Source organism: Trichoderma evansii (assembly GCF_050947405.1).
Source record: "Trichoderma evansii strain SZMC 28006 chromosome Unknown GGI43scaffold_3, whole genome shotgun sequence".
Lineage (NCBI taxonomy): Eukaryota > Fungi > Ascomycota > Sordariomycetes > Hypocreales > Hypocreaceae > Trichoderma > Trichoderma evansii.
Window position 1 is genome coordinate 1,296,583 of NW_028145203.1, and position 21,365 is coordinate 1,317,947.

At 46.2% G+C, this 21,365-nt stretch overlaps 9 protein-coding genes and 1 non-coding gene across 10 annotated transcripts; 3 read left to right on the forward strand and 7 right to left on the reverse strand.

Annotated features, from left to right (window-relative positions):
- Positions 1-1,964: 1,964 nt before the first annotated feature.
- On the forward strand, positions 1,965-3,524 carry GGI43DRAFT_247700 (SUR7/PalI family-domain-containing protein). Its single transcript, XM_083200775.1, has 2 exons — positions 1,965-2,555; positions 2,635-3,524. Exons 1-2 carry the CDS (start codon positions 2,296-2,298, stop codon positions 3,203-3,205), a joined length of 831 nt encoding a protein of 276 aa, XP_083064124.1. The 5' UTR covers positions 1,965-2,295; the 3' UTR covers positions 3,206-3,524.
- A 206-nt stretch (positions 3,525-3,730) lies between these two features.
- GGI43DRAFT_247589 (uncharacterized protein) lies at positions 3,731-5,904 on the reverse strand. Its single transcript, XM_083200774.1, has 3 exons — positions 5,279-5,904; positions 5,017-5,217; positions 3,731-4,938 (listed from the first exon to the last, which is right to left on the reverse strand). Exons 1-3 carry the CDS (start codon positions 5,444-5,446, stop codon positions 3,844-3,846), a joined length of 1,464 nt encoding a protein of 487 aa, XP_083064125.1. The 5' UTR covers positions 5,447-5,904; the 3' UTR covers positions 3,731-3,843.
- Positions 5,905-6,614: 710 nt separating this feature from the next.
- On the reverse strand, positions 6,615-7,327 carry GGI43DRAFT_247705 (uncharacterized protein). Its single transcript, XM_083200776.1, has 3 exons — positions 7,127-7,327; positions 7,000-7,050; positions 6,615-6,949 (listed from the first exon to the last, which is right to left on the reverse strand). The coding sequence occupies exons 1-3, from the start codon at positions 7,238-7,240 to the stop codon at positions 6,914-6,916; spliced, it is 201 nt and encodes a 66-aa protein (XP_083064126.1). The 5' UTR covers positions 7,241-7,327; the 3' UTR covers positions 6,615-6,913.
- A 475-nt stretch (positions 7,328-7,802) lies between these two features.
- On the reverse strand, positions 7,803-9,004 carry GGI43DRAFT_247841 (peptidase S8/S53 domain-containing protein). The gene has a single exon (XM_083200777.1). The coding sequence runs from the start codon at positions 8,915-8,917 to the stop codon at positions 7,949-7,951; it is 969 nt and encodes a 322-aa protein (XP_083064127.1). The 5' UTR covers positions 8,918-9,004; the 3' UTR covers positions 7,803-7,948.
- A 1,506-nt stretch (positions 9,005-10,510) lies between these two features.
- GGI43DRAFT_380485 (uncharacterized protein) lies at positions 10,511-11,356 on the forward strand (the record flags this gene model as incomplete). The annotated part of the gene is made up of 1 exon (XM_083202991.1): positions 10,511-11,356. One exon carries the CDS (start codon positions 10,511-10,513, stop codon positions 11,354-11,356), a length of 846 nt encoding a protein of 281 aa, XP_083064128.1.
- A 98-nt stretch (positions 11,357-11,454) lies between these two features.
- Positions 11,455-14,239, reverse strand: GGI43DRAFT_380486 (HET domain-containing protein; the record flags this gene model as incomplete). Its single annotated transcript, XM_083202992.1, has 2 exons — positions 11,455-12,425; positions 12,499-14,239. 2 exons carry the CDS (start codon positions 14,237-14,239, stop codon positions 11,455-11,457), a joined length of 2,712 nt encoding a protein of 903 aa, XP_083064129.1.
- A 387-nt stretch (positions 14,240-14,626) lies between these two features.
- GGI43DRAFT_247918 (uncharacterized protein) lies at positions 14,627-16,571 on the reverse strand. The gene has a single exon (XM_083200779.1). It carries the CDS (start codon positions 16,345-16,347, stop codon positions 14,881-14,883), a length of 1,467 nt encoding a protein of 488 aa, XP_083064130.1. The 5' UTR covers positions 16,348-16,571; the 3' UTR covers positions 14,627-14,880.
- Positions 16,572-17,094: 523 nt separating this feature from the next.
- GGI43DRAFT_247916 (uncharacterized protein) lies at positions 17,095-18,938 on the reverse strand. The gene has a single exon (XM_083200778.1). It carries the CDS (start codon positions 18,657-18,659, stop codon positions 17,238-17,240), a length of 1,422 nt encoding a protein of 473 aa, XP_083064131.1. The 5' UTR covers positions 18,660-18,938; the 3' UTR covers positions 17,095-17,237.
- A 142-nt stretch (positions 18,939-19,080) lies between these two features.
- Positions 19,081-20,987, reverse strand: GGI43DRAFT_431204 (uncharacterized protein; the record flags this gene model as incomplete). The annotated part of the gene is made up of 4 exons (XM_083209382.1): positions 19,081-19,667; positions 19,732-20,104; positions 20,213-20,263; positions 20,355-20,987. The coding sequence occupies 4 exons, from the start codon at positions 20,985-20,987 to the stop codon at positions 19,540-19,542; spliced, it is 1,185 nt and encodes a 394-aa protein (XP_083064132.1). The 3' UTR covers positions 19,081-19,539.
- On the forward strand, positions 19,091-19,193 carry GGI43DRAFT_t42. Its single transcript has one exon. It is a non-coding gene; the product is annotated as a tRNA-Ile (tRNA).
- Positions 20,988-21,365: the final 378 nt, after the last annotated feature.

The window sequence follows — 21,365 nt, forward strand, 5'->3', positions numbered from 1 at the left end:
GTTATCTGCCTCGTATCAATGAGAGACAGAAAATAAAGAGAGGCTTAGATGTCTTTTTCTGAAATTCAAAAGAGTCAAAAGAGAGACCCAGGCGGACAATGCGGAATAAAAATAACTAGGGGGAAAAAGAAAAAGGGACCAAAAAAAAAAGTGAAAAGGGTGGTGGAGATTTGCGGATGGGCCGCGAACCCAAGATATGATCTCCCCCAGTGTTTCCACTCCGCTCGTTTCTTGTTTCCTCTGCTGGCGTGTTTCGGTCTCCTCGATTATTTGCTAGCGAGCTCTTTTTACCGTCCTATAAGAATATAGGAAGATAAAGGGGACCGCGCGTAAACAGGGAATAGCTATTAGACGTGCAGGGCAGCTTTCCTAGCTAGAAGCTGAAGCTTGTTTGAGATCTGCATATAGATCCTTGGAAAGATCGCCTGGAACAAATGATGTTATCGAAGCGGCGCATAACTCATACAAATAATAATAGTAATAGCAACAGTGACGGCGGCGGCACCATTAACCGCGTGCCACACCACTCGTCAGTCGATGCCGCGCTCGTTCGCTTCCTGGTCCCAAGGCCCAGCGGCCTCAGCGACTGGCTCTTGACGCTCTCCTACACAACGCTTGTCTTATTACCAATTACAATGCGGGCGGCTTTTTCCCTCATCCCTCGCGCTTCCTGTAACACCTGGAAATGGGGCCCCGGCAGCAAGGCGCCGGCACCGCCCACGGGTCCCGTCTCGTCTTGGCACACAAGACCCATGTTCACATGTCTCAGCCCCCCCGCCCCAGCAGGTTTGTTAATGGTTCTGATGCCAAGGAAGGCGAAGCGAACAGCAGCGAGAGAGAGAGTTCCAGCCAGTGAGCAAGATTTGTCAAGATGGACTAACCAACCAACGGAGTCTGCGTTTGTCGCACAGGCGGCGCCTCTTCTTGTTTTTGCCCGCGCGTGGAGAGCGCTAAATGCCGATCCGCGTTGTCTCTCAGGTGGTTGGCAAGTATCTCAGTTGTTCATCTCGCCAGAGCCAAAGCGAAAACAGGCGTGGGTCAGCCGTCTATCGTTTTGTGGGCATGAGCTTGCCTGGTGATGATCTATTGCATATTGCCCATCACATGGGGGAGACAGCCTGCCAACTAGCTACTTGTAAAGCCTCTTTTGCATCTTGTGCTCGGAGAGTTTCTGAGCGTGAATGCACAAAATACCACGCCAGGTCATTCGTTAATCCCGAGCTTCGGGCGCAGGTCATGAGGCGAAGTCGTCGGGCCACGTTATCGCGGTTCGGCCAGGCACCTCTTTCGGCACTCTCGCTCCGATCTGCCGGGAGCTTTGCGGATACCAGCAGCGAGGCTAGGGACCGCTAATGGATAGCAGCAGCAGACCTGTAAGTGGTGGTAATGGCTCTGAATGCTACCCAATATTACTGTACTGATATTACTGCATGTACAATAAGCCGTAATAGTGACACGATAATACTTCGCGCTACATGATATATGATCAATGTCCCTTGTCCAACAGAACAGCCGACCACAAGCAGGTTTACACATTCATCCCATTCAATCATGAGTCAAGCCAAACAAGACATCTAACAAACCCAGCGCAAGGGGTGGTGGAGGGGCCTCCAGACCCAATTAGCGGGACCATGCCGCCCAAATCGAATCCCTGGCCACGTCTCTGCTGCCAAATCTTCTCACCCAGTCGACGAGGCCCAGCGCTAAAGCGAGCCGCTAGCAACAGCGCCTCGTGGTGGATCGCGCTGGAAGAACCCTGAGAGGCCCTGAAGGGGGCCGTTTTAATGCCAGCGGATCCGATGGGCCACGATGACGGACGGCGATTTTCTGCGTTGCTCCCCCTGGTGGGTTTGCGGAATGTACCACTGCGGGCAATGTTGTGCTACAGAGTACATACCGGCCCTGGAGTAGCGCCCCTCGTACTCAGGTGGTTTACTTGGCACATGCAAGGATGCCATTTTTTTGACGTGTGAGTGCATTGAATGTTTCGCTCAGCTCGAGCCATCTGATCTTCTCTTCTCTTTTCTTTTTTTGAAGTGTGTGTGGCTGTTCTTTCTTTTCGTCTATTATTCAATTCATTTCGTTTCGTATCTCATTATTTTTTCTCCCCATCTTTTTTGTGTTTCTTTTCGTTTCTGCTTCTTTTATACAAAATCTCCCCCTGCCCAAAACAAGACACGGGTGTTGTACGCCCCTCCCTTCCTTTCATCCCATCTTCTGCTTTTCTTCATTCGCCTTTTTGAATCTCCATCTCGCCGTTTAGTCTCGTCATTATAAACACAGAAAAAAACAATCATGGCCGTGCGGACTGTTGCGGCCACTCTCGCTGGCATCAGCTACTTCATCACGATTCCCTTCCTCATCCTGGTCCTCATCGGCAATACTCACATCAACCCGATCCTCGACGACATCTTCTTCTTCAAGCTCGACGTCTCTCACATCATTCCCATTTCCGTCGAAAACTCAAACCTGCTCAACTCCGTGGCACGGAGTCTCGGTCTTCATGACTTTTATCAAGTTGGTGTGTGGAGTTACTGTGAGGGATACAACGATGAGTATGTCACTTCTTTTGCCTTACCTGCCCTCTCATAATTCACCAATAATGAGCTTGGAAGCTAACCTTGACCCGTACAGAGGCGTAACCTTTTGCTCCCAGCCAAAATCCTTCTTTTGGTTCAACCCCGTCGAAGTCCTCGTTGGCGAACTCCTCGCCGGTGCCAAGATCGCTCTACCCTCCGAAGTCGTCACCATCCTCACCCTCCTCCGCATCGGATCTCAAGTCATGTACGCCTTCTTCATGTCCGGCATCGTCCTCAACTTCGTCCTCCTGCTCGCCACCCCTCTCGTCCTCAGAACTCGATGGTTCAGTCTCTTCACCTCCCTCGTTGGCGGCGTAGCAGGCATAGTCCTCACGGTAGCCGCAATCATCGCCACCGTTATTAGTGTTGCTGCCAAGATTGCTCTCACGGCGCAGGATCAGCTCAACATTCAGTGCGATATTGGTGTCAAGATGTTTGCCTTCATGTGGATCGCCGCCTTGTCGACAGATTTTGCATTCCTGCTGCACGCAGCAATGGGGTGCTGCTGCGCACCAGACAAGAGAAACAATTCGAGAGTCGGATCCCCTTCCGCATCAACTATGCAAGAGAAACACGACTCTTACACATTGCCCAACTTCGTTCGTCGGAGAACTCGCATGTCATGAGGATTATTTAGAAGATATAAAAGGGGAAAAAGGCGTAACAACTTTTGATTTATTGCTTTGCTTTTTTTTTTTTTAATCATAAAGATTTTGCTCGGGAGCGGGAAGGCGACAATCAATTACAAGGAGGACTCACGACCAGGCTTGCAGTGCGCACTATTTTTGATGTGAAATGCGTTCACTATACGGGCTCATAGATTCATTTATTTTATAAAATTATTATGCCACATATTAATGGAGGATACTCAGGCAAGTGAGTGTCACAAAAAGTGACACTGATAGGTAATTCGCAGAATGGACTTACCAGATATAATCTGAAACAATAGAGCCAGTCAAAATCTAGACTGGGAAATAACCAGCTCGCTGTCCACATATGGACCACCCAAAAGATACAATACCAAATAAATATCAACATTGTGTATCATAGGGAAGACGACGTGTCTTATAATGCTCTATTTATGATATAACTTCCTCTTCTACGGCTTGATCCCCCAATCATTTCGTAATATCCCGTGGCCGATTAGAAGTATTCATTGTTTCTCTCCTTGATATTCGTCGACGTCGCCGCAGTCATCATCCTCATCGTCGTCAGCAAAGGCTACCTCATAAGCCAGATCCCCCTGGCCTGCTAACTCTACTTTCTAGATATTGCCTAGCACGCCTGTCATGAGGTCCTCATCTTCTATATTCGCATCGAAGCCGACTCCCGCATCTGCCATATCCTTCTCCATTCGCTTCTGCTCACGCACTACATGTCGTGCGTATTCCTTTGTAGAACTCAGCCGCTCATTAGTCGCTCGATACTGCTTTGTCAGAGCTTCGATGCTGGTGTGGCTACGGGCCACTTCGGCTGCAAATTCTGCTTCCGTCATCAAATCATGTTCTTCGTGAAACGTCAGGAAGCTCTCCTCGGCTGTGGGTCCAACTTGAAGCTGGCCCTTGAGCATGCCAGATTCAATCATATCGCTGACTAGGGCGAGAACATCATCGTCGCTTTTTAGCGTCTCGGCCGTATGAGCGCTCAAGGTCGTTTGTCGGATTTGAGAGATAGAAACTTGGCGATATATTCGGCGAAGGTTAATAATCTGCCACTTCTGGTAAGAGGATATAACTTCTTCGAGAAGATTTAGATTCTTATCCTCCTCCCACGTCGACTGTCCTTTGACAAACTCTTCTTTTAGCGCTGACGCATTTTCTGTGGTAAATAATGAGGCTACATTGGTATAAGGCTCGCTTAACCCGTTGAAAGTAACCTTTGTCGCACTGGTAATGTAGTGAGGGAAGCTGGGAGGCCGTCCATCTTTGAGCAGCCCTACCAGTATCCATTTTTTGTAGCTCTCCGACATAATTTTACTAACGCCTTTATCCTTGGTCGGATGCCCAATTACTTTCTCTAGTGCTGTCTGTGATTTGCGCCAGTCTCTTCTTGATATATATGCCAGAGCCTGAACAAAGTGATATTCGAGTATAGAGGTGCTCTTGATAGCATCTGTGAGGCCGGCCAGGGACATGTAGGCATAGGGCTCGAGCTCTGTATCACATAATCTCTTTGTATCTTCGAAGCGTGCACTTCGTGGATAGAACAGAATGTCGGCATCGAGGACTTTGAGAGCAGGTTCGATGCAGTTTGCATCGTACGCCAGTTTCGCCATAATTAGGTGTGTCGACGTGAACGTGGATCCGTTCGGATCGATTCGAAGAATTGCGTTTGCAAGCAGTTCTACTGCAACCGTGGGCTATCACATGCGGCGCATCATCGTTAGTAGCTGATAGAGTATCGGGTGGATCGCTCATTGACGGGTAAGGTCTCATACCGAAAACAAGCCACCGAGATCTTCTAGCAGGCTTCGAAATGCAGATCCGACATATCTAATCTGGATTGGATCGAACTTCAATAAAAATTGGAGTATACTGTCTAATAAAAATTGACGATGAACGGATGGTGGAATGGAGCCGCGAAGAAGGACATCGATGATCGCGAGGTATCCGATGGAGTTGGTAGCGGGGTCGACAAGCTGCACCGTTTGTCAGTATTACGGCCAAAGGGAAGAGGTAGCAAACAAAGAAGAGAAATGCAAATACCTGGAGAGACTCGATAGGATCACGCTGGATTGCGGTGCGTACGCCAGCAGGCAGCCTTGTTACGGCAGCGGCGTAGGTTTTGGCGGCGGTATCGTAAGCCTTGGAAGTCGAGCTTGTGATGGCCGGAGAGAAGTCGTAGAAGATGATTTTGGCTTCGTCCATCGTCGATCAGCTTCACAGATTCTGTGAAGCTATAGCAGAAAAAAGTATAGAAAAGGAGAGAATCGGAATAGCTGAGGGCATGCAGGCCGCAGGATATGTATGGCCGTTGTGAGTGGTCTGGCTATTTGCCGATCGTCATGCTCAGAGGGAACTGGGCCTCGAGATTTGGCAGGATTGATGTCGTGCTCCGTCGAGGTCCTTGTCGAATATTATGTTGCTCTGGGGAAATTCCGACTTTTGTAAAAATCAAGAAGAGTCCCAGATGTAGTATTTGCAAGAGCAAGCAAAGAAGGTTCTGAACGTTGAAAGTCAAATGTCGTTCAAGCTTCACGAAGCTGCCGCGAGATAGTGGGGGAGGATTGATAGAACGCTAAGCCCAGAGTTTAGCCGTAGCCTTAGCGCGATGGGGCCTCGCTTCCCCACTACAGGTCATCGTGGGGCTGCTTCTTAGACCAACATAAGCCTCTGAAAGCCTGAAGCTGGAGTTGCATATTTTATTGTTTTATAAGTAAAAAAGTTTGTAGGAAAATATATGCATGTTAAAATCTAAAAAATCTAAGTATGTACTGGATAGACTTGAAGTCCCCCGCCCACTCTTTTCGCTCCGAAATGAGCCGATTTTATCTCTTATCCTCCAGATCACCTTTGCATTCCGTCAGCTCCTTGCCCTTCATGGACTCGTCTCGTTTTTCTCTTTTTCTTCCTTCCTTCCTTCCTTCCTTCCTTTCTCTCTTTCTTTTTTTTTTTTGTTTCATCGCCCTAAAGAACTATTCTACAGCACGTATGTTTGATGAAGGCTTTGAAATACTGTACCCATCATTACTATTATACAAGATGCTCAAAGCGTCATGGCAACAGTGCTTTGGCTGATATGGCCCTTTGTGTTATATTTTTAGTTAGGCACTTTAATAGCGGTGAATCAAAGCCTCGGGGAGGGTTAAAATTGCTGTGAATAAGGGGTTTCGGGCTCAACGAGGGGTTTCAGGCTCAGCGAGGGGTTTCTTCAATGTAATAAACTACATGTATCAATTGTAGTACACAAGCCTTGGGGAGGGGTAAAATTGCGCTGAAAAGGTATAATTGCCTATTGGTTGACTACGGAAGTGTGCTGCCTGAGAAGAGGCTAAAAATTCTGTGAAGCAGTTCCTTCTCATCCCACTACCGAAACCCTCCCCCCTCCAGTACAAATGTGAGGCTATTCGTACTCACTTACTATCTTTCCTAAGTCTCATCCTCTGGCGTCTGCAGTTTAGCTATAGTCATGGTCGTCGTGGGGAAGAAACTTTTGATTTATAAGCTCAGGAGAAGCGTTTGAGGCTGGTCAAAAAAGACAAATGGGTTTATAACCTTTACCATGCCCCTAGTATTCCATATTGCAATTATCTAGTGTGAAATGTTACTTTATATTACATATACAGACTATAGTAGTCCTGTCTCACCTGGCGAGATCAGTTTGCAATCCACTCCTCAACCAGTCTTTTTCATAACACTCAATTCCTCTTCCTACACTTTATTAGCATCAACCCTTATTTTGGTAGATCAAACATCATCACCGGTGTCAAAAATCGAGGCACATGAATTATTGTAAGGTCGTCTCCCTTGGGCTGTTGAATATAGAGAAGGTAATGGGTTAGCAACGTTTTATGGGCAGGACTCAGCAGAATGACTAGATACACTTACAACCACTTTGCATTGGACGTTAGGAAAGAGTTCTTTAAGCTTCAAAACAAGGAGCTTTAGGTCTATCGGAGACTGGAGTTCTTGTTTAATCAGTGATGTTGCGTCCACATCCATGATAAGAAGTTTAATGTGGAAAATATGACGGAAACAGTTAGGCAGATATTATTCAGAGAGTTCAGATCATGTCACCTCCCAGTTCATTCATCACCGCTCTGGCTACATTTTATAGATTGCTTTTAGCTTCTCTCATACTCTGGTATGCTGGGCAGGGTTGCATACTGAGAGGCGTTATGCCGCTGAATATGGTGTAGCGCCTGCATCCACCATAGGTGTACGCAACCTGCTACGGAGGATCCTTAGCCATACATCGAGTATCTTCGGCGTCATCTCGAAAGCGTCTCGCATAAGCCATGGGCTATTATTGGCACACATGCCTATATACCCCCTCATTTATAGTCAATATATAGAAAGTAGCTATCAATAGTGTCCATCGTTTTCAGCTGTTCCGTAGCAGCCCCACTCAGATCCTTCCACGTGGTAGTTCAGCTGGATGCCGCTTTGTGGAGCTGTGATGCTGCAACTATATACCAGAAATTACCCAATCACGTATCACTTCTATTGACGAGAGGCTCAGACGAGGTCGAGGTTTGGCTATCAACTTACTCAGATAAAACCCCCCAACTCGAACGACATGAAAACCTATATCTGGGCACTATGTGTAAGATAAAATATATTCTATTATATATATTAAGGAGCAGTCTAGAGCCGTGATGCTTTTCACTCAAAATCATTAGTATTATTCGTTACATGCCCAATTCAAGTTTATATATGAAATATTTCCTTTCCAATATGCGGCCCATATTCTTGCCTTAGAATACGGACGAAGCGATAAGCAACAAAATATCTTTCGCTGCCAGGCTGTCCATCGCCTCCGTAAATTTCGCCATCATCACTCAAAAGCTTCCAAGGACAAAGGAATTTGGATGATGACGAGAGATTTTGTTTCGACATTTCCCTTAAAACTTTTACCATCCCTTCCCGTTGTTGAATGGCTTCTTGCACACTCTTGCTGTCACACAGAGGGAACTGCCTGGTAAACTCAAGTGCTAATGCCGCAATTCCTGCAGCTACAGGGCACGCAAAGGAGCTTCCATCCATTGCTTCTCCTGAAATAGGACTAATGATACCCAGACCCGGGGCTGAGAACCTTTCGATGCGCCCTTGGCTTATATCCTCAATGGCAAAGCCCGCCAACTGGCCAGTGTCTTCTGCAGCATCCACACAAATTACTTCTGGCGCACGGCCTGGGTAGAGAATACTATTTGTTTCAGTGAACCCGTAATTTGTCGTGGAAGCAAACATGAGGATTTTATGCTGTTTAGCAAAAGAAAGAGCCTCGCTAATGCGCTTATTGACGTGCGTCCAACCGAATGACATGGTGATAATATCCACTCCCCACCCCGCTGGGTCAGCTGCGTATTCAATTGCTTTTGCTGCAGCTTCAACATCAACAGCAGATTTTCCAGATGCATTGAGCTTGGTGACCCGAGCAATATATACATGTGCTGTTGGACATGCTTTGAGAACCAATTCAGCAACTGTCGTGCCATGATCTGTGTCGGCAGCATTCTGTTGCCCGCTGGCAAAGTTCTCTCTGGCTTTAATTCGCATTCTGAATGGCCTTAAATGCTGTGGGGAAATATCAGAATCTATGACTGCGATTTTAACAGGTTTGTACGCCGGGCCCCCGAGGCCGTTTGTGCCAAAGAATCGTTCATCTTTCCCGTACATGAACTTATGCGTTCTATTCTCGAGGAGTGTTTGCCAAAGGCCCGCCTGGCTCTGCCTATTTTGATGTCAGATATTTCTCTCTTAATATATTTCTAGCATCGTGTTATAGAGCATACTGTTTAGATCCAAAAGATGGGTCATAACTCTGCCCTAATAATGGGGCAAGGGGCGTATCTTCCTGGGCTGCAGAGTCGTCTTGGACTGTTGTGGATCTATGTTCTGGACTCTCTTGAACTGGCAAAGAGCTTTCATTTGTTGTCTTTTTAGATGGTTCAATCCCTCTAAGAGGATCAGAGGTAGGATTTAAGTGTTTGTGGCTGAGTCGCGGTAGTTCCCCTGGTCCAGGCGTTGTTCTGCTTTGGCTGTTATGTGCCGGAGTGGGGTCTGATCTCACTACAAGCGATGGATTTGCTTTTGGCGCCAAGCTTCTTGGAACTTCATCTCTGCGTGGGAATGCTGTGTTATACTGCGAGCGAGATGGATTTGCTATTGGTGTACAGCTCCTTGGTATTTCATCTCTGCGTAAGAAAGCTGTGTTATACTGTGGGCTAACCGGAAAACTAGCCGCGCCAGAGTTGGTTGCTATCGGTGAGTTTGCCTCACCCCATCTCCCATTTATAAGAGAGTAAAATCGATAGCGATTCCATTCATCTAATTCGTTTTCTGTATCAGATTCCAATATCTCCTGGATATTTTCATCTACTGAAGTAGCCAAATCAAACTTTCCGTTATCAACTAAAATTTCGGCAAAGCGATTCATCAAATTCAATTCATCCGCTGTCTCAAGCTGGTGTTTCACCGAAGGATATAGAGTCCCCCAGTTATCAATCAGGCGATCAATATCGCCATCAAATTCCTCAATAGATGCATAGAGCTGATTTATGTTGTCGGAAGAGACAGTATTATACATCAGAGCACTGGGTACCTATGCTGTGGCTGTATATGGAAGCTTGGAGGCAAGGCTGACTTTCAAATTATAGTCAGGAAGTTTAACGAATGGTTCAAGTTTCGAGAGCATTCCATAGCATTCCTAGCCATCACTATTGACTTGGGAGGATGCGCGATTATATTCCCATGTGTGTGTGACCGTACGCAATAGAAGACGGTGTGGCTTGCGAGGCGGCCAATAGACCCTGTATTAGAAAGCAATATCACATAGAAAAGAATCATCATGCATGGGTGCCCCTGGAGATCCGGCACGTGGACTAATACCATTGGGCGTTGATAGTAAAAACAAGGCTGTATGACGACTATTTATGGTGTGAATGTATCAATTTCCCCAAACTACTACTTGTTTAGATTGACTCATGCGCTTAGTTCCTCTAGAGTTATCAGCTATGCGATTTCCAAATGATCGACAGCCTCACATTCTCAGAATCGCGCTGTTGCCTAGCATCTTTCCGTGCGAAACAAACGTGGGGGCCATTTGATCGAGAGCGCGTGGCCGCCCACCATAATAGCATCAAGCTTGATTTGCCTTATAGACGCCTTTGAACATAGAATTTGATGGGTAATCCAAAAGCTTCATTAATACTTAGTATCAAATCGATTGCTGTCATTATTGTTGCGCATTGGCGTAGCTTTGTTCTCACGATGGCTTTACGTTCGGCCCGAGTGAAGTCATATTTCCTTTCACCTATAACGATAATTCCCCCAGAAGGACCAATAAGGCTGGGAAGTATAGTTGAGGATCCGAGCTTTGTTCAAGAGCCTATCAACAATCCACCTGTCCCACCAAGTTCTGCCGGTGAAAAGGTATACCTGCACAATGCTCCTAAGAGCACTGTCGCTCTGAACGCTTCTAAAAGCTTTGCTCTCGGTCTCTTTGTAAAGTTTCAGCAACTGCTTCAAGGGAAAATTGGTGGTAAAAGCTCATCCGCCGTTGAAGAGGCGTGGTCCTTCGATAATTTACAGACACAATGGTTTACACCTAGCGACGACTACATAAAGCAGAGTTTGCAGCAAATGGAGGTGCAAAATTTCATTGCTCAAAACTATTCCTGGCTAAGACGAACCAAGCTCTATATGGTGACTGGTATCATGATTGCAGAAGGCGCTTCCTCAACTATCAAAGCTGCAGAAAAAAACGAACTACATCTCAGTCTAGGAGTCGAAACCTCGTTGCCGCAAGTCCCAGTTTCTGTACTTCCTCAGTTGGATCTTGAGGGCGCATCAGGCGTAGCAAAGTCACAAGATAAATCAGATACTGTTGTTTTTGCATTCCAACTTCGGAGAATCAAGATCTCACCCGCTGGTGATGTTGCACACGCGCAGTATACTGATGGTGCTTTGCTATCAGTTCATAAAGATACTGGCTCGGATAAAACAAGCTATCAAATTATCATTGATGGAATCGACGAGGATGATGTTAATCCTACCGAGTTTGGATTGGAAGGTTCGTCGCTTGGTATAGATGATGCTACGGAAGAGAGCGGCTGAGTCGATGAAATCTTCATGGTTCGGAGAAAATGATAATATTTTAAATATCATGTTTCGATTATATTACGAGTCTGACCACTACAAATGTGAACATCTATCTAGCAAATTTGAAAATCTATTCTCATCTCATCCACGACTTCACTGCTAATCATCGCTTCACCATCCATAACACCATGCACATATGCTTCTCCGATCAGCTTATGAAGCCTCATGTCTTCTATAGGTCTCAAGATTACTGGAACTGTACAACCGAAAAGAATACACACCAAATCACCTTCTTCGGCTTCTTTAGGCGCTAGTCCAAAGAGACTTTTTGGCCCTGATGCTGGTCCAGAGCGAATATCTCGGCAGAAAATGATCATTGCCTGTTTGGTCTCTGGTTTATGTACTTGGACATTCAATAGACGGCTTATATCGGCTTCGGCTTCAAACAATCTTCTGTTCCAAACGACCGTCTCGACACGGTGGAAGTATTCTGTAGTCATCTCGGAAATTTTGCGGTTCGGTGGCGTGACAGAGTGGATATTGCCCTCGTTGTCAGATACACGAGGATCAACCAGCCCATGCAAGCATGCCCGTTGATACCACGATGGCGGTTTTCCACCTCCAGCAGCGCGGTCAGCTACCAAAAGTCGCCAGACCGTATCTGGGACTTTATTCTTTTTATCTCCAGCTCTCCAGCCAAGCCGAGAAACCCACTCGCCAGGGATGATACCGCCTCGCATAACATCTGACTGATATTTTATCTTTCCAAGCACAATTCCACAGACTTTGATCACGCCGCTGAGTTGATATTTTCTCTCGACGTCTGATGGAACAACCCGGATAGAACTTCGGTGAGACTTCATATTTCCAGAGACACTGTTTCGATTAGATGTTGGGATTTCAACCCTCATTGCTGGACTTATGCCAGTTGTTTCCCCAGATGGGTCACTGAGTGTAACGGCGGGTGCTGAACCGACTCTATTGGCTTCCAGAGACGAAGGGGATTCTACTATCGTTGGCGATGGCGGAGTTGACAAACCATTTGTCGTGCTTATTTGTAAATTGGGAAAGCGATCAATCCAGGCTAGGATAACAATACTTGTGTCAGCTCAGCAGCTCCAAATATATATAAGGGATAAGTTTTTATTGCCACTTACCTGAGCGGTTTTCCACCGGTGATAATACTGTTGTGGGGTGAGATGAAGAAAGAGATTGCAAAGGAAATTGCGTCCGAAGGCTATGAGCTCTATTCCTAGTCATGCTCTTTCTTAGAGACGGGCCGTCAGTGGATAGAAGGAATGGATCCAAGGCCATAGAAAAATCGTCAGCTGCATAGGATCCGCAAGCTCTGTATCGCTTCCGTCGGTCGTGAGGTAGATAGGCAACAAAATTTTGGCCATTCTGTCGTCCCTTTGAGGAATCAGGCCCACCAAAGGGTGCTTTGTTTATGTTCGAAATCCAAGACGGCATTGGAACCTTTTCTGAAAACTCGTCATCAGTGACACTAGGTGCCCAGTGCCGGCAGATGATATCAAGACTTTTTGACTTGTAAATTGAACGAGTGACAAATGCAATGAAAACATCTCTTGTACTGATTGTGTAATTTGGTTTCAACGCAATTTTTCTTTGTAGTTCCCGCAAATTATATTTGCTTGGTGGTTCATCGTGATCATTTCTCCAATTACTCTCGAGCTGCTCAGAATGTATTTCAGCCCAGGGCTCGTCTTCACCGGGAGGGTCATTAGCTAACGATAAGACTGAGTAAATAGTATCCCGAGGCGACGTCGCTTGGAAACCAAGAAGAGTTGAGACTAAAGTTTCGAGATCTAAAAGTTTGGCCAACACATCTCCCGTATAAGACTTATGGCAAATATTGTCGAGACACTGGATGAGTATCGAAGCACTTGTTGTTTCAACATCTTCAAATATTTCCTCATCAAATTTAGCTCTTAAGACGTGAATCTTTTCCAGTAAAAGCGATACAGCATCGGCAAAATCGTCCCAATGAACAACTTGGTTGGCGCAATGTAATGATGCGCTCTTCGAAAGAGCGACTTCTTGAATGATCCATCGTCGACTGAACCAAGCGGCCTTCATGATCTCAATAAGTTGAACCCAATTTTCCTTTGTCTCGGCACTTTGAACTTTTGTATCGAACTTCTTGAAGTTCATAATGTCTCGAACGAGGCTAAAGGCACCTTCGGCATGCTCAAAGCTGTCGCCCAACCAAATGCAGACATGGGATGCATAGTTGTAGATTTGGGCCATCATGGCCAGTTGCTGTTCTTTTTCTCTGTGCCCCGAGTCTGATTGGTCAATGCATATTGCATCTACCCAGATGTTGACAGGGCTATCAGTCATTTTTCGTAGTCTCATAAGTGCTCGATACAGATTATTTCGGATGTTGAAAGGGGCACCCCCGACAGATTTAACAACCGCAGTTTGAACTACCGTTTTCATATTCAATGCTGTTTGAGGTAGCTCTGCATCCAGGTCACGTATCATAATTTTATCCAAAGGCTTCTCTTTGGGGTTTCCCCATGTGTAAGACAGAGCCTCATATCCGTCTCGAACATCTTCTAATTTGCGTTTGAAAAGGGTAGCTCTCAAAGGATCTTCGTCTTTTCCTGGATGTATGCTTAAAATCCGAATCTCTCCCTTTTCAAGTTTACTGTAGCGAAATTGCGACCCTATTTGCAGCTTTTTTTTACTGGGTGAAATAGCACCCATGGCTTTGTGCCACAAGGCCCGAACATGATAGTGCGCATCCTGTCGTTGTACGCGCGCAGTTGGTGATGGTAGGCTTTCATTTTTGAGATTCCATTCCAATGTACCTCGGCTGTAAGTCGCAGCTAGTTGATCGTTTCCTTGCGGCGTACCATTTAGTACCTGCGCCATAATGGTAGTCGGTAATTATCGCGGCTGCGAGCATAAAGTTAAGTTGAACTGACTGTAAAACTGAATGGTGTTCTAATAAGATTATGGGATACAGACATTTCGGTGATGAAGATAATCTTGGATCCTACCTATTTATACATGGGTTCTCCCAATAACAAAATGAACATTCCTGCACACTATGTTGCAAGTACATATTCTCATAGTATGTCAAGGGTGTGCAGAGGATGCGCGGAGGATGCGCGGTTGGGGGCCATATTCTGTGATACCTCCGCTAAAGTGGGTGTGGAGGGGTGTGCACTTGCTAGCTGCGGCTGAAAAGACGCTATAAGTAGGCAATAGTTTACGCAAGCTGAGCATGCTTGTTTTGTTCCGTCTTGGTTGCAATCTATCGTTACCCCGGAAGTGGTGTCGATGAAACAGATGATGTATAGCTTCCCTGTCTAACGCGGCATACCATTTCGGCTGCTTCTTCTTACAATTCACAAAAAATATTGTAGGCCATCTATTTTCATAGGACTACTTGACTCTCTTCTAATAATATTCGTTTTTACCATTACAATATAACTCTAGTGCTATCGTCCTATTTTCTTCCGAGTGAAGCTCAAGCAGATGCACTGGAATTCAGGTAAGCCAAATACCAATCAGCAAACTTTTAAATCCTCTAAAGCCCCTATTTCTGTGATTACGTCAATTGTATAAACATCTAAAGCTTCGCCGTTCACTTCAACCTGAGTAACTTGGTCTCTAATAGACATTTTCATCGGTTCATGATGGCTTAGTCTTGGGAAAGATGCTGCATTTGGGTAGTTAATGTTTCCGAGGATTAGACGAATTGTTTGAACTGATGAGTAAGAGTAAAGAAAGTTGAATTCCAGCATTTTAGCATTCGAGAGCACCGAACAGAAAAATGGATTAGAGACATTTGAGTCCTCAGACACCTGTGATCCGTCACGGCCACACACAACATATATGCATTGGCTGTCATCCAAAGAGGTTTCACTGGATTTAGGGATGCTCGAGGGCAGCGATAGTCGGCAGTATCCCCAAAAATCCCGATATCCGTCGTTGATTAGTCGCCCATTCAGTACATCCCAGTTTTGAAGAGGTGAATATTTGATCTGAATTCCCTTATCGAAGTTAATGAAGTTAATTCGAATTGAGTTTTGCCAGCTTCTGGTGATCTTCCTTTGTAGGAGCTCAGTATTCTGGTGAGCTATGAATTGCGGAGCACCCATTGAGACACGAGGCATCACTGATAGTGGCAGACAAAATAGTTCCCACGGTTCAGTCCTGACGAAAAGATTTGACCCGTATTGTCTCAGTTTCACACACAAATGTTCATCCTCCAAATCGCTGCTACCGGGAGCACCAGGAGCACAGTCAATTGGTAGAAGGTAGTATCCATCGAAGCCTCTGAGAAACCCAGCAGTCCTCAAGCCTTGCGCTGTCACGTCGAATTGTCGTCCTATAAATCCCAGGCGTCCTTCTTTACGACCAGATGGCTGGAGATATTGGCAGTCTCGGAACTGTGAATGATCTGTAGCAAAGATAGAAGAATATCGAGCATGAGTATCCACGTTCCTGTCGGATTTCCAGGCGAATATTGAAAGGTCTGTCGAAGCTTTGAGAATCTTCTTTTGTAATCTCACAAACGCCTTTTCTCCTTCCCCATAAAGAAGAGGCATGTTGACGTCAAAAATGCCAAGAAGGGAGTAGGCTCTATCTTCAGCCCGGGTGGTTTGTCGAGATGCTGCCCACGACATCTTTTTCCCGACCAAGACACTTTCCAGTGACGCTTCTCCTGTCAATATATTCTCGTTGATTGATGTTATACGCGACAATTCCCTTTTCGTATCGTGCTTAGTAGATATAAAACTCCAATCCTGATCATAGAATTCCACAGTAGCGGGTGCGATGAGCTCTTGCAGTGTCCAGCCTCTCCTAAACCAGCGACAGCTTGCTATAGATTTTTGCATGATGGGGTTAATATTATCTCCCCGATTCTTGATCGTTGTAACGTTATCTGGTAATGCATACTCTTTATTGTTGATATTATAATCTGACAAGTATGTGTAGCATACGGCACACTTTCGATACCACAGGAACATCGAATTGATCGCCTCGCTTAGCTCAGCGCTGCTTGTCTTGTCAATACAGCAAGTGTCAATCCAAGCCCAAGCATATCCTTGTTATAAGGCAATATTGCATGTCTTGCAGATTTTAACAAATCCCTTTTTCCTCGTAGCGGCTTAGCCATCCGCAGTACTCATCTCTTGGAATGTCGCTTCTTCATCTTCCCAGGTATGAGACACGGTTACATAGGGCGGGGTTTTACCCATGAATTCCACAATCTCATGCGTTCTGCAATTAATCAATCTCATGGTCCGTCTTATTCTTTACACAATTTCCCTATTTGGTCGCGTAAATAGACGCTATGAACTCGAGAAATTCTTCTGAAGAATTATGTCCTCTAAGCCTTAGGGCGAAATGATGGTGAGTGATGTGAGGAGTTTCTAGAGGCTTGAAGGATGCCAGGCTCCAATGAAGAACTTCGATTATGGATCGCGGAAACAATGCGGCTAAGTTATACTACCTATATTTAGTTATAATCTTTCGCAGGAGAATAGGCTCGTCCGAAATTAGCCACATGCATCGCTGCCTGCTTAAAGGCGGGGCTGAAAGAATATATCCTGCCTCTTCTCTATTTTCATAGCGTATTGTATTAAGAGAACACTATAGATGAGTGAAAAATGCCCTTAAGATGCCTATCAATTATCCAAGAAGATAAAATAAGCACATTACATACAACTCACCAACTGCGCGAGAAGATGGCCAACCCATGTACAGCCTTTTGATGCCAATACAAGGACTAGCCTTACGGGCCCTTACACAGCTCCTTCATTCTCCCAGAATAGGAGTAAAATTTGTCCACGGGTCGGAATACACCGAAGCCAATAGCCCCAGCCGGGAAATAAGGGGAGGCAAAGACAGCGGCGTATTACCAGGTGGGCGGGATGAGATAGTCTTTCCACCGCTCTGTATCAGCCTCCTTATAAGTATCAATGGTGCCTTCTACCCCTTGTGGCCCAACCGACCAGGCACCTTCATCAACAAGCTTGTACCAACAGTCAAACAAACGTTCTAGCCGCTGAGCCCGATAGTAGTCGCCACCAAAAGGCTTGTATCCGTGCTGAAAAAGATCTGTACCCTTATTTCTTTCGATAGTTGACCCATCGCTTTTCCGCGCGCCTACACTGGCATCCCAATTACCCCTGAAGCCGTACGGAAGCAACATCCGAAATCCTTCCTCGGCGTAGTCATAATTATTCCTATCAACTGGCTCACTGTATACACCAGCAGTAACCCGGGACGGTAGTGAGTCATTAATGCCGGTAGAAAACGGATATGATGATTCCGTCAAGTCAACCTCCTCACCGCCGGCAGCAGGGAAAATGCAAACAGAAGGTATGGTGTGACAACCGCGAGATAATTTCGTAAAGGGTTGCACGGCGGCAAAAGCAGACGTGTCTGCAGGGGGGAGAAAAAGGCCGGGAGCAATGAAATTAAACTGAGGCCGCCGAGCAGCGGTGAGAAAGGAGCGTAAAAAGCAATCTGGAGGCACTGAAGCTTCATCTAAGACGGCGGGTGTGAGCAGAGGCTCTGAATCTGCCGTTGGGAGAGGCTGTGATGGCATCTGCGCCTCGATGGCCTCGCACAAGCGGCTCCACGCGCTGATGCAAGACGTAACTTGGGCTTCGCTGTAAGGTCGCCACTCCCAGGGGCCGATCTTCTCGCTGCCAAACAGGGACGGCTCGTCCCTGGGTGACGCTGTAACCTTGCCAAGATGAATCAGGTCGATCCAGTTGGACAGCACAGTCTCGAGTGGATGCCAAAGCTCTCTGTGCGCCTCCAAGGGTAACGCAAAGTCGTGGTCGTCCATATGCATGAATACGGCAGCAAGGTGGTGGCGTTGGTGATAGAGCACACCGCCGCCAAATTCACCACCCTGACCAATGTTGGGGAAGTACAAGCACACCAGGCTGTCTACTGGCTGGTCGAACAAGTCAGCCAGGCTTTCGTCGAAAAGCAAGTCCGGGTCGGAGAGCCCGCTGGCCCAAAAGAAGAATGGCGTCCGCTCAGGGCCATCAGGAGGCAACTTTGCGGTATTGAGGAAAGTCGCCAGTGAAACGTTGAGCCGCGTACGAACAAGCTCAGCTGCGGCACCGTGAGTGGTGAAGAAGGTGTTGGTGTTATTACGTAGACTGGATGATGAATAACCATCAGCTAGGCAAGCGTATTGTAACAAGTAATTATGTAGAGCTGCACATCGTTCATGGTCCATCCCTGATATATCATCGCGAGCTGGGTTATCTGCCGTGACAAGCAGGTTGCTCACATCTGGGAGTTGTGAAAGGTCCATGATTCTCGAACGACTTGAGGATAGACTGAAAGATAATGAAGCTCAGAGAAAAGAAAGCACTTGACACTCTTCCAAGAATATCCTTTATGAAATCGGTAGATATTGCTAGATCTTTGACTTTTGAATAGGGCTGCCCCTGAATGACAGGCACCACTTGGGCGTCTTTTGGCCACTAGGAATTCATAGCGGAAACAAGACAATGAATCATTTTATTTGGCCTCAGAGAGGTATTTTAATATTTCTTAAGATTAAAATAAGGCCGCAATAGTAGTTAATCACGGTAACTTTGACTCTTCAGCCTATTAAGCAGGAGAGGTAGTCCAGCTAGGCAGCCATCGTCAGCTTAGTCATCTAGTATCTCAGAAGTGGATGCGTCGTCAAACTGAGCTTGAAAACCCTATTTTCGGCCTACTTGCCATCACAAATCGACCGCTCGTATAGCTCAGTTGGTTAGAGCTTCGTACTAATATTTCGGGTCCAACGACTCCAATCTTGGTAATGCGGAGGTCGCAGGTTCAAGCCCTGCTATGAGCATTCAAATTTTCTTTTTGTACACATTCACTACTATTGTCTCGTGTTCTTTTTTGTCAATTTTATCTGTTTCATAAAGTGGCTGTCCAGCGCGTATATACTGTTCACTTGGAACATGAAGGTTCACAATATGCTATCAACCAGTTTTAATCATCAAAAAAGAAATCTAGTATAAGATATCCTCAATCTACATAGCTGCCGTGATTATTCCTCAAAATTCGCCTAATTACCCAATACCAAACTTTTTTTCTAATGCCAAAATTGCTCTATTTACCATTTCTATCCATCTTCCATCTCCTCATAACACTCTATGATGCTCCAGAGCAAAAAGTGGTTCGGCTTCACGATCCTATGTCTGACTTCCTAAGCCCTTTCCCCATAAGGTATTATTTGACGCCGGTCCCTTCGGACGCGCAATAGGGCCCCATGAAAATGGAACCGGGCGGTTGTCTGTTCTTTGAGATGAGCGTAGGGCATCTGAAGAGTCTATGGGTCAGCATCATACCAAATATTTATTACCTAAACTCACCATTGAACGTACCAAGTTTATTGTTATCTTGAGACATTGCCATCAAAGAATCCACCGTTCCTGGGATCCTACCCAACGCAGCATTCTGCCAAGCAAAATCCGAGCTTCGAGACGACGAAGTCGTGGGTGAGGCTTCAGAACTAGAACTAGAACTTTCCAGGGCTGTCCGCATTGCCGACTCCTCTTGCTGCTTCTTGAACCAACTAGGCAGACCCTGAAAGAGTCCAAGGGCTCTCTGGGATTCTTCATCTAGGGGCATCTCATGCTTATATTTGCACCCAGTCTGAGTAAACGCACATCTGCCCTCGTGGATCCACATATCGCAGTAAATCTTGTTCCTCTTGTGCATGTTGGGCCCTGTGGCAACGATGCGGTCGATTTGGTTCTATGAGAATGATTTGCATGAGCCTTACAAACGACATAATCGGTCAAAATTGAGAAGTATTGGAGATGAGAAAGGAAGAAAATGAATCACGGCTCGGCTGGGACATACCTGGACGACATCTAATGACCGTCGAGGAGTATGGTTTGTAGATGCCTGAGCCTGAGAGCCTCAGCTTCCTCTTCTTTTTTTTTTTTTTTTTTTTGGTGGAAAGACGTCTTTTCCTTCTTGTAGCAAGTAGAAAGTTGCTCACCTTGACTGTCACTGCAATGTTCATATCTGCCATTCCACAGGGTCGAGCACCTCGTGGCAATGGCAAAACGATCATTCCTCGCTGCTCGAGCTCTCTCGGAGGGATCTCATTCAAGGACGGCAGCACGTCAGCTGGTATGAGCCTAGTCACCTGTCCATCGCCACGATTCAGGTAATAAGCATATCCATCGTCCACGCCGCCAGGTGAAGAGACAGGGCCAGCTCTGGCCGGAATTCCTCTTGCATCTCTCTGTATCGTTGCGTGTGCGCCAGGGTGAGCCTGCAGAGGTGCCCGCGTGAAACTGTTTCCGTCTTGATCAAAAGTACGCCAGTTACTCGAGGCGAGACCTCGAGATGCCGTGGTAGCTGCGGCCCCAACCGTCATGGCGTTCATTTGCTGCTGGGTGGGATAAACCATTTGCTGTTCTCTGATAGCATCTCTACCATCTTGGCCAGATAACTGAAAGAAATAGCTGCTGAAATGCGGGTGTGGGCGGTCAAATCTCAACTGCCTTTCCATGGCAGTCTCGGCAGAGCACTGTCGGAGATGAGATGTAAATGCTGATGTCTCTGAGGGCCATGGCATGTGGGATATGCTTCCCTGTCTGGAGACGAGTCCAGTGGAGCGATCCATTGCTACAGAAATGAATATCAAACGAAAATGAAAGGTGAAGAATGCTAAAAAAAAAAAAAAAAAAAAAAAAAAAATAGATAGCTGGGAGGCAGATAGATGCGATAGTTGTGGTATAATGCAAAAAGGGGCTATGATAGCGACCAACAGGAAAGCAGCTCTGTATGCAAAGCAGCATTCGACGTCTTCAGTACTGAAAGGAGAGGAAGCTTTTAAACCAGTGGCATTAGAGAGGAAAGGGAGGAAAGGAGAAGAAAAGAAAAGAACTTTGCATCTCAACAGTCCAATCCCTGGCATCGAAGCTGTTCGCCTCGTCCGTTTGTATCTTACCCCTGTCCAAATCTCAAGTCAGGGTTCGGCTACCTGCAGCAAATTCACCAC

Bases quoted from the DNA above. Each gene is read 5' to 3' on its own strand.
- GGI43DRAFT_247841 (XM_083200777.1), bottom strand. From the start codon at position 8,917: ATGTACGGGAAAGATGAACGATTCTTTGGCACAAACGGCCTCGGGGGC.
- GGI43DRAFT_247918 (XM_083200779.1), bottom strand. From the start codon at position 16,347: ATGTTCCTGTGGTATCGAAAGTGTGCCGTATGCTACACATACTTGTCA.
- GGI43DRAFT_247705 (XM_083200776.1), bottom strand. From the start codon at position 7,240: ATGGATGTGGACGCAACATCACTGATTAAACAAGAACTCCAGTCTCCG. The intron at 7,051-7,126 runs GTAAGTGTATCT...TATATTCAACAG, and splicing joins ACGTCCAATGCAAAGTGGTT to CCCAAGGGAGACGACCTTAC. The intron at 6,950-6,999 runs GTGATGATGTTT...AATAAAGTGTAG, and splicing joins TGCCTCGATTTTTGACACCG to GAAGAGGAATTGAGTGTTAT.
- GGI43DRAFT_247589 (XM_083200774.1), bottom strand. From the start codon at position 5,446: ATGGACGAAGCCAAAATCATCTTCTACGACTTCTCTCCGGCCATCACA. The intron at 5,218-5,278 runs GCATTTCTCTTC...CAAACGGTGCAG, and splicing joins TCGAGTCTCTCCAGGTATTT to CTTGTCGACCCCGCTACCAA. The intron at 4,939-5,016 runs GTATGAGACCTT...CGCATGTGATAG, and splicing joins ATCTCGGTGGCTTGTTTTCG to CCCACGGTTGCAGTAGAACT.
- GGI43DRAFT_247700 (XM_083200775.1), top strand. From the start codon at position 2,296: ATGGCCGTGCGGACTGTTGCGGCCACTCTCGCTGGCATCAGCTACTTC. The intron at 2,556-2,634 runs GTATGTCACTTC...TGACCCGTACAG, and splicing joins TGTGAGGGATACAACGATGA to AGGCGTAACCTTTTGCTCCC.
- GGI43DRAFT_247916 (XM_083200778.1), bottom strand. From the start codon at position 18,659: ATGGACCTTTCACAACTCCCAGATGTGAGCAACCTGCTTGTCACGGCA.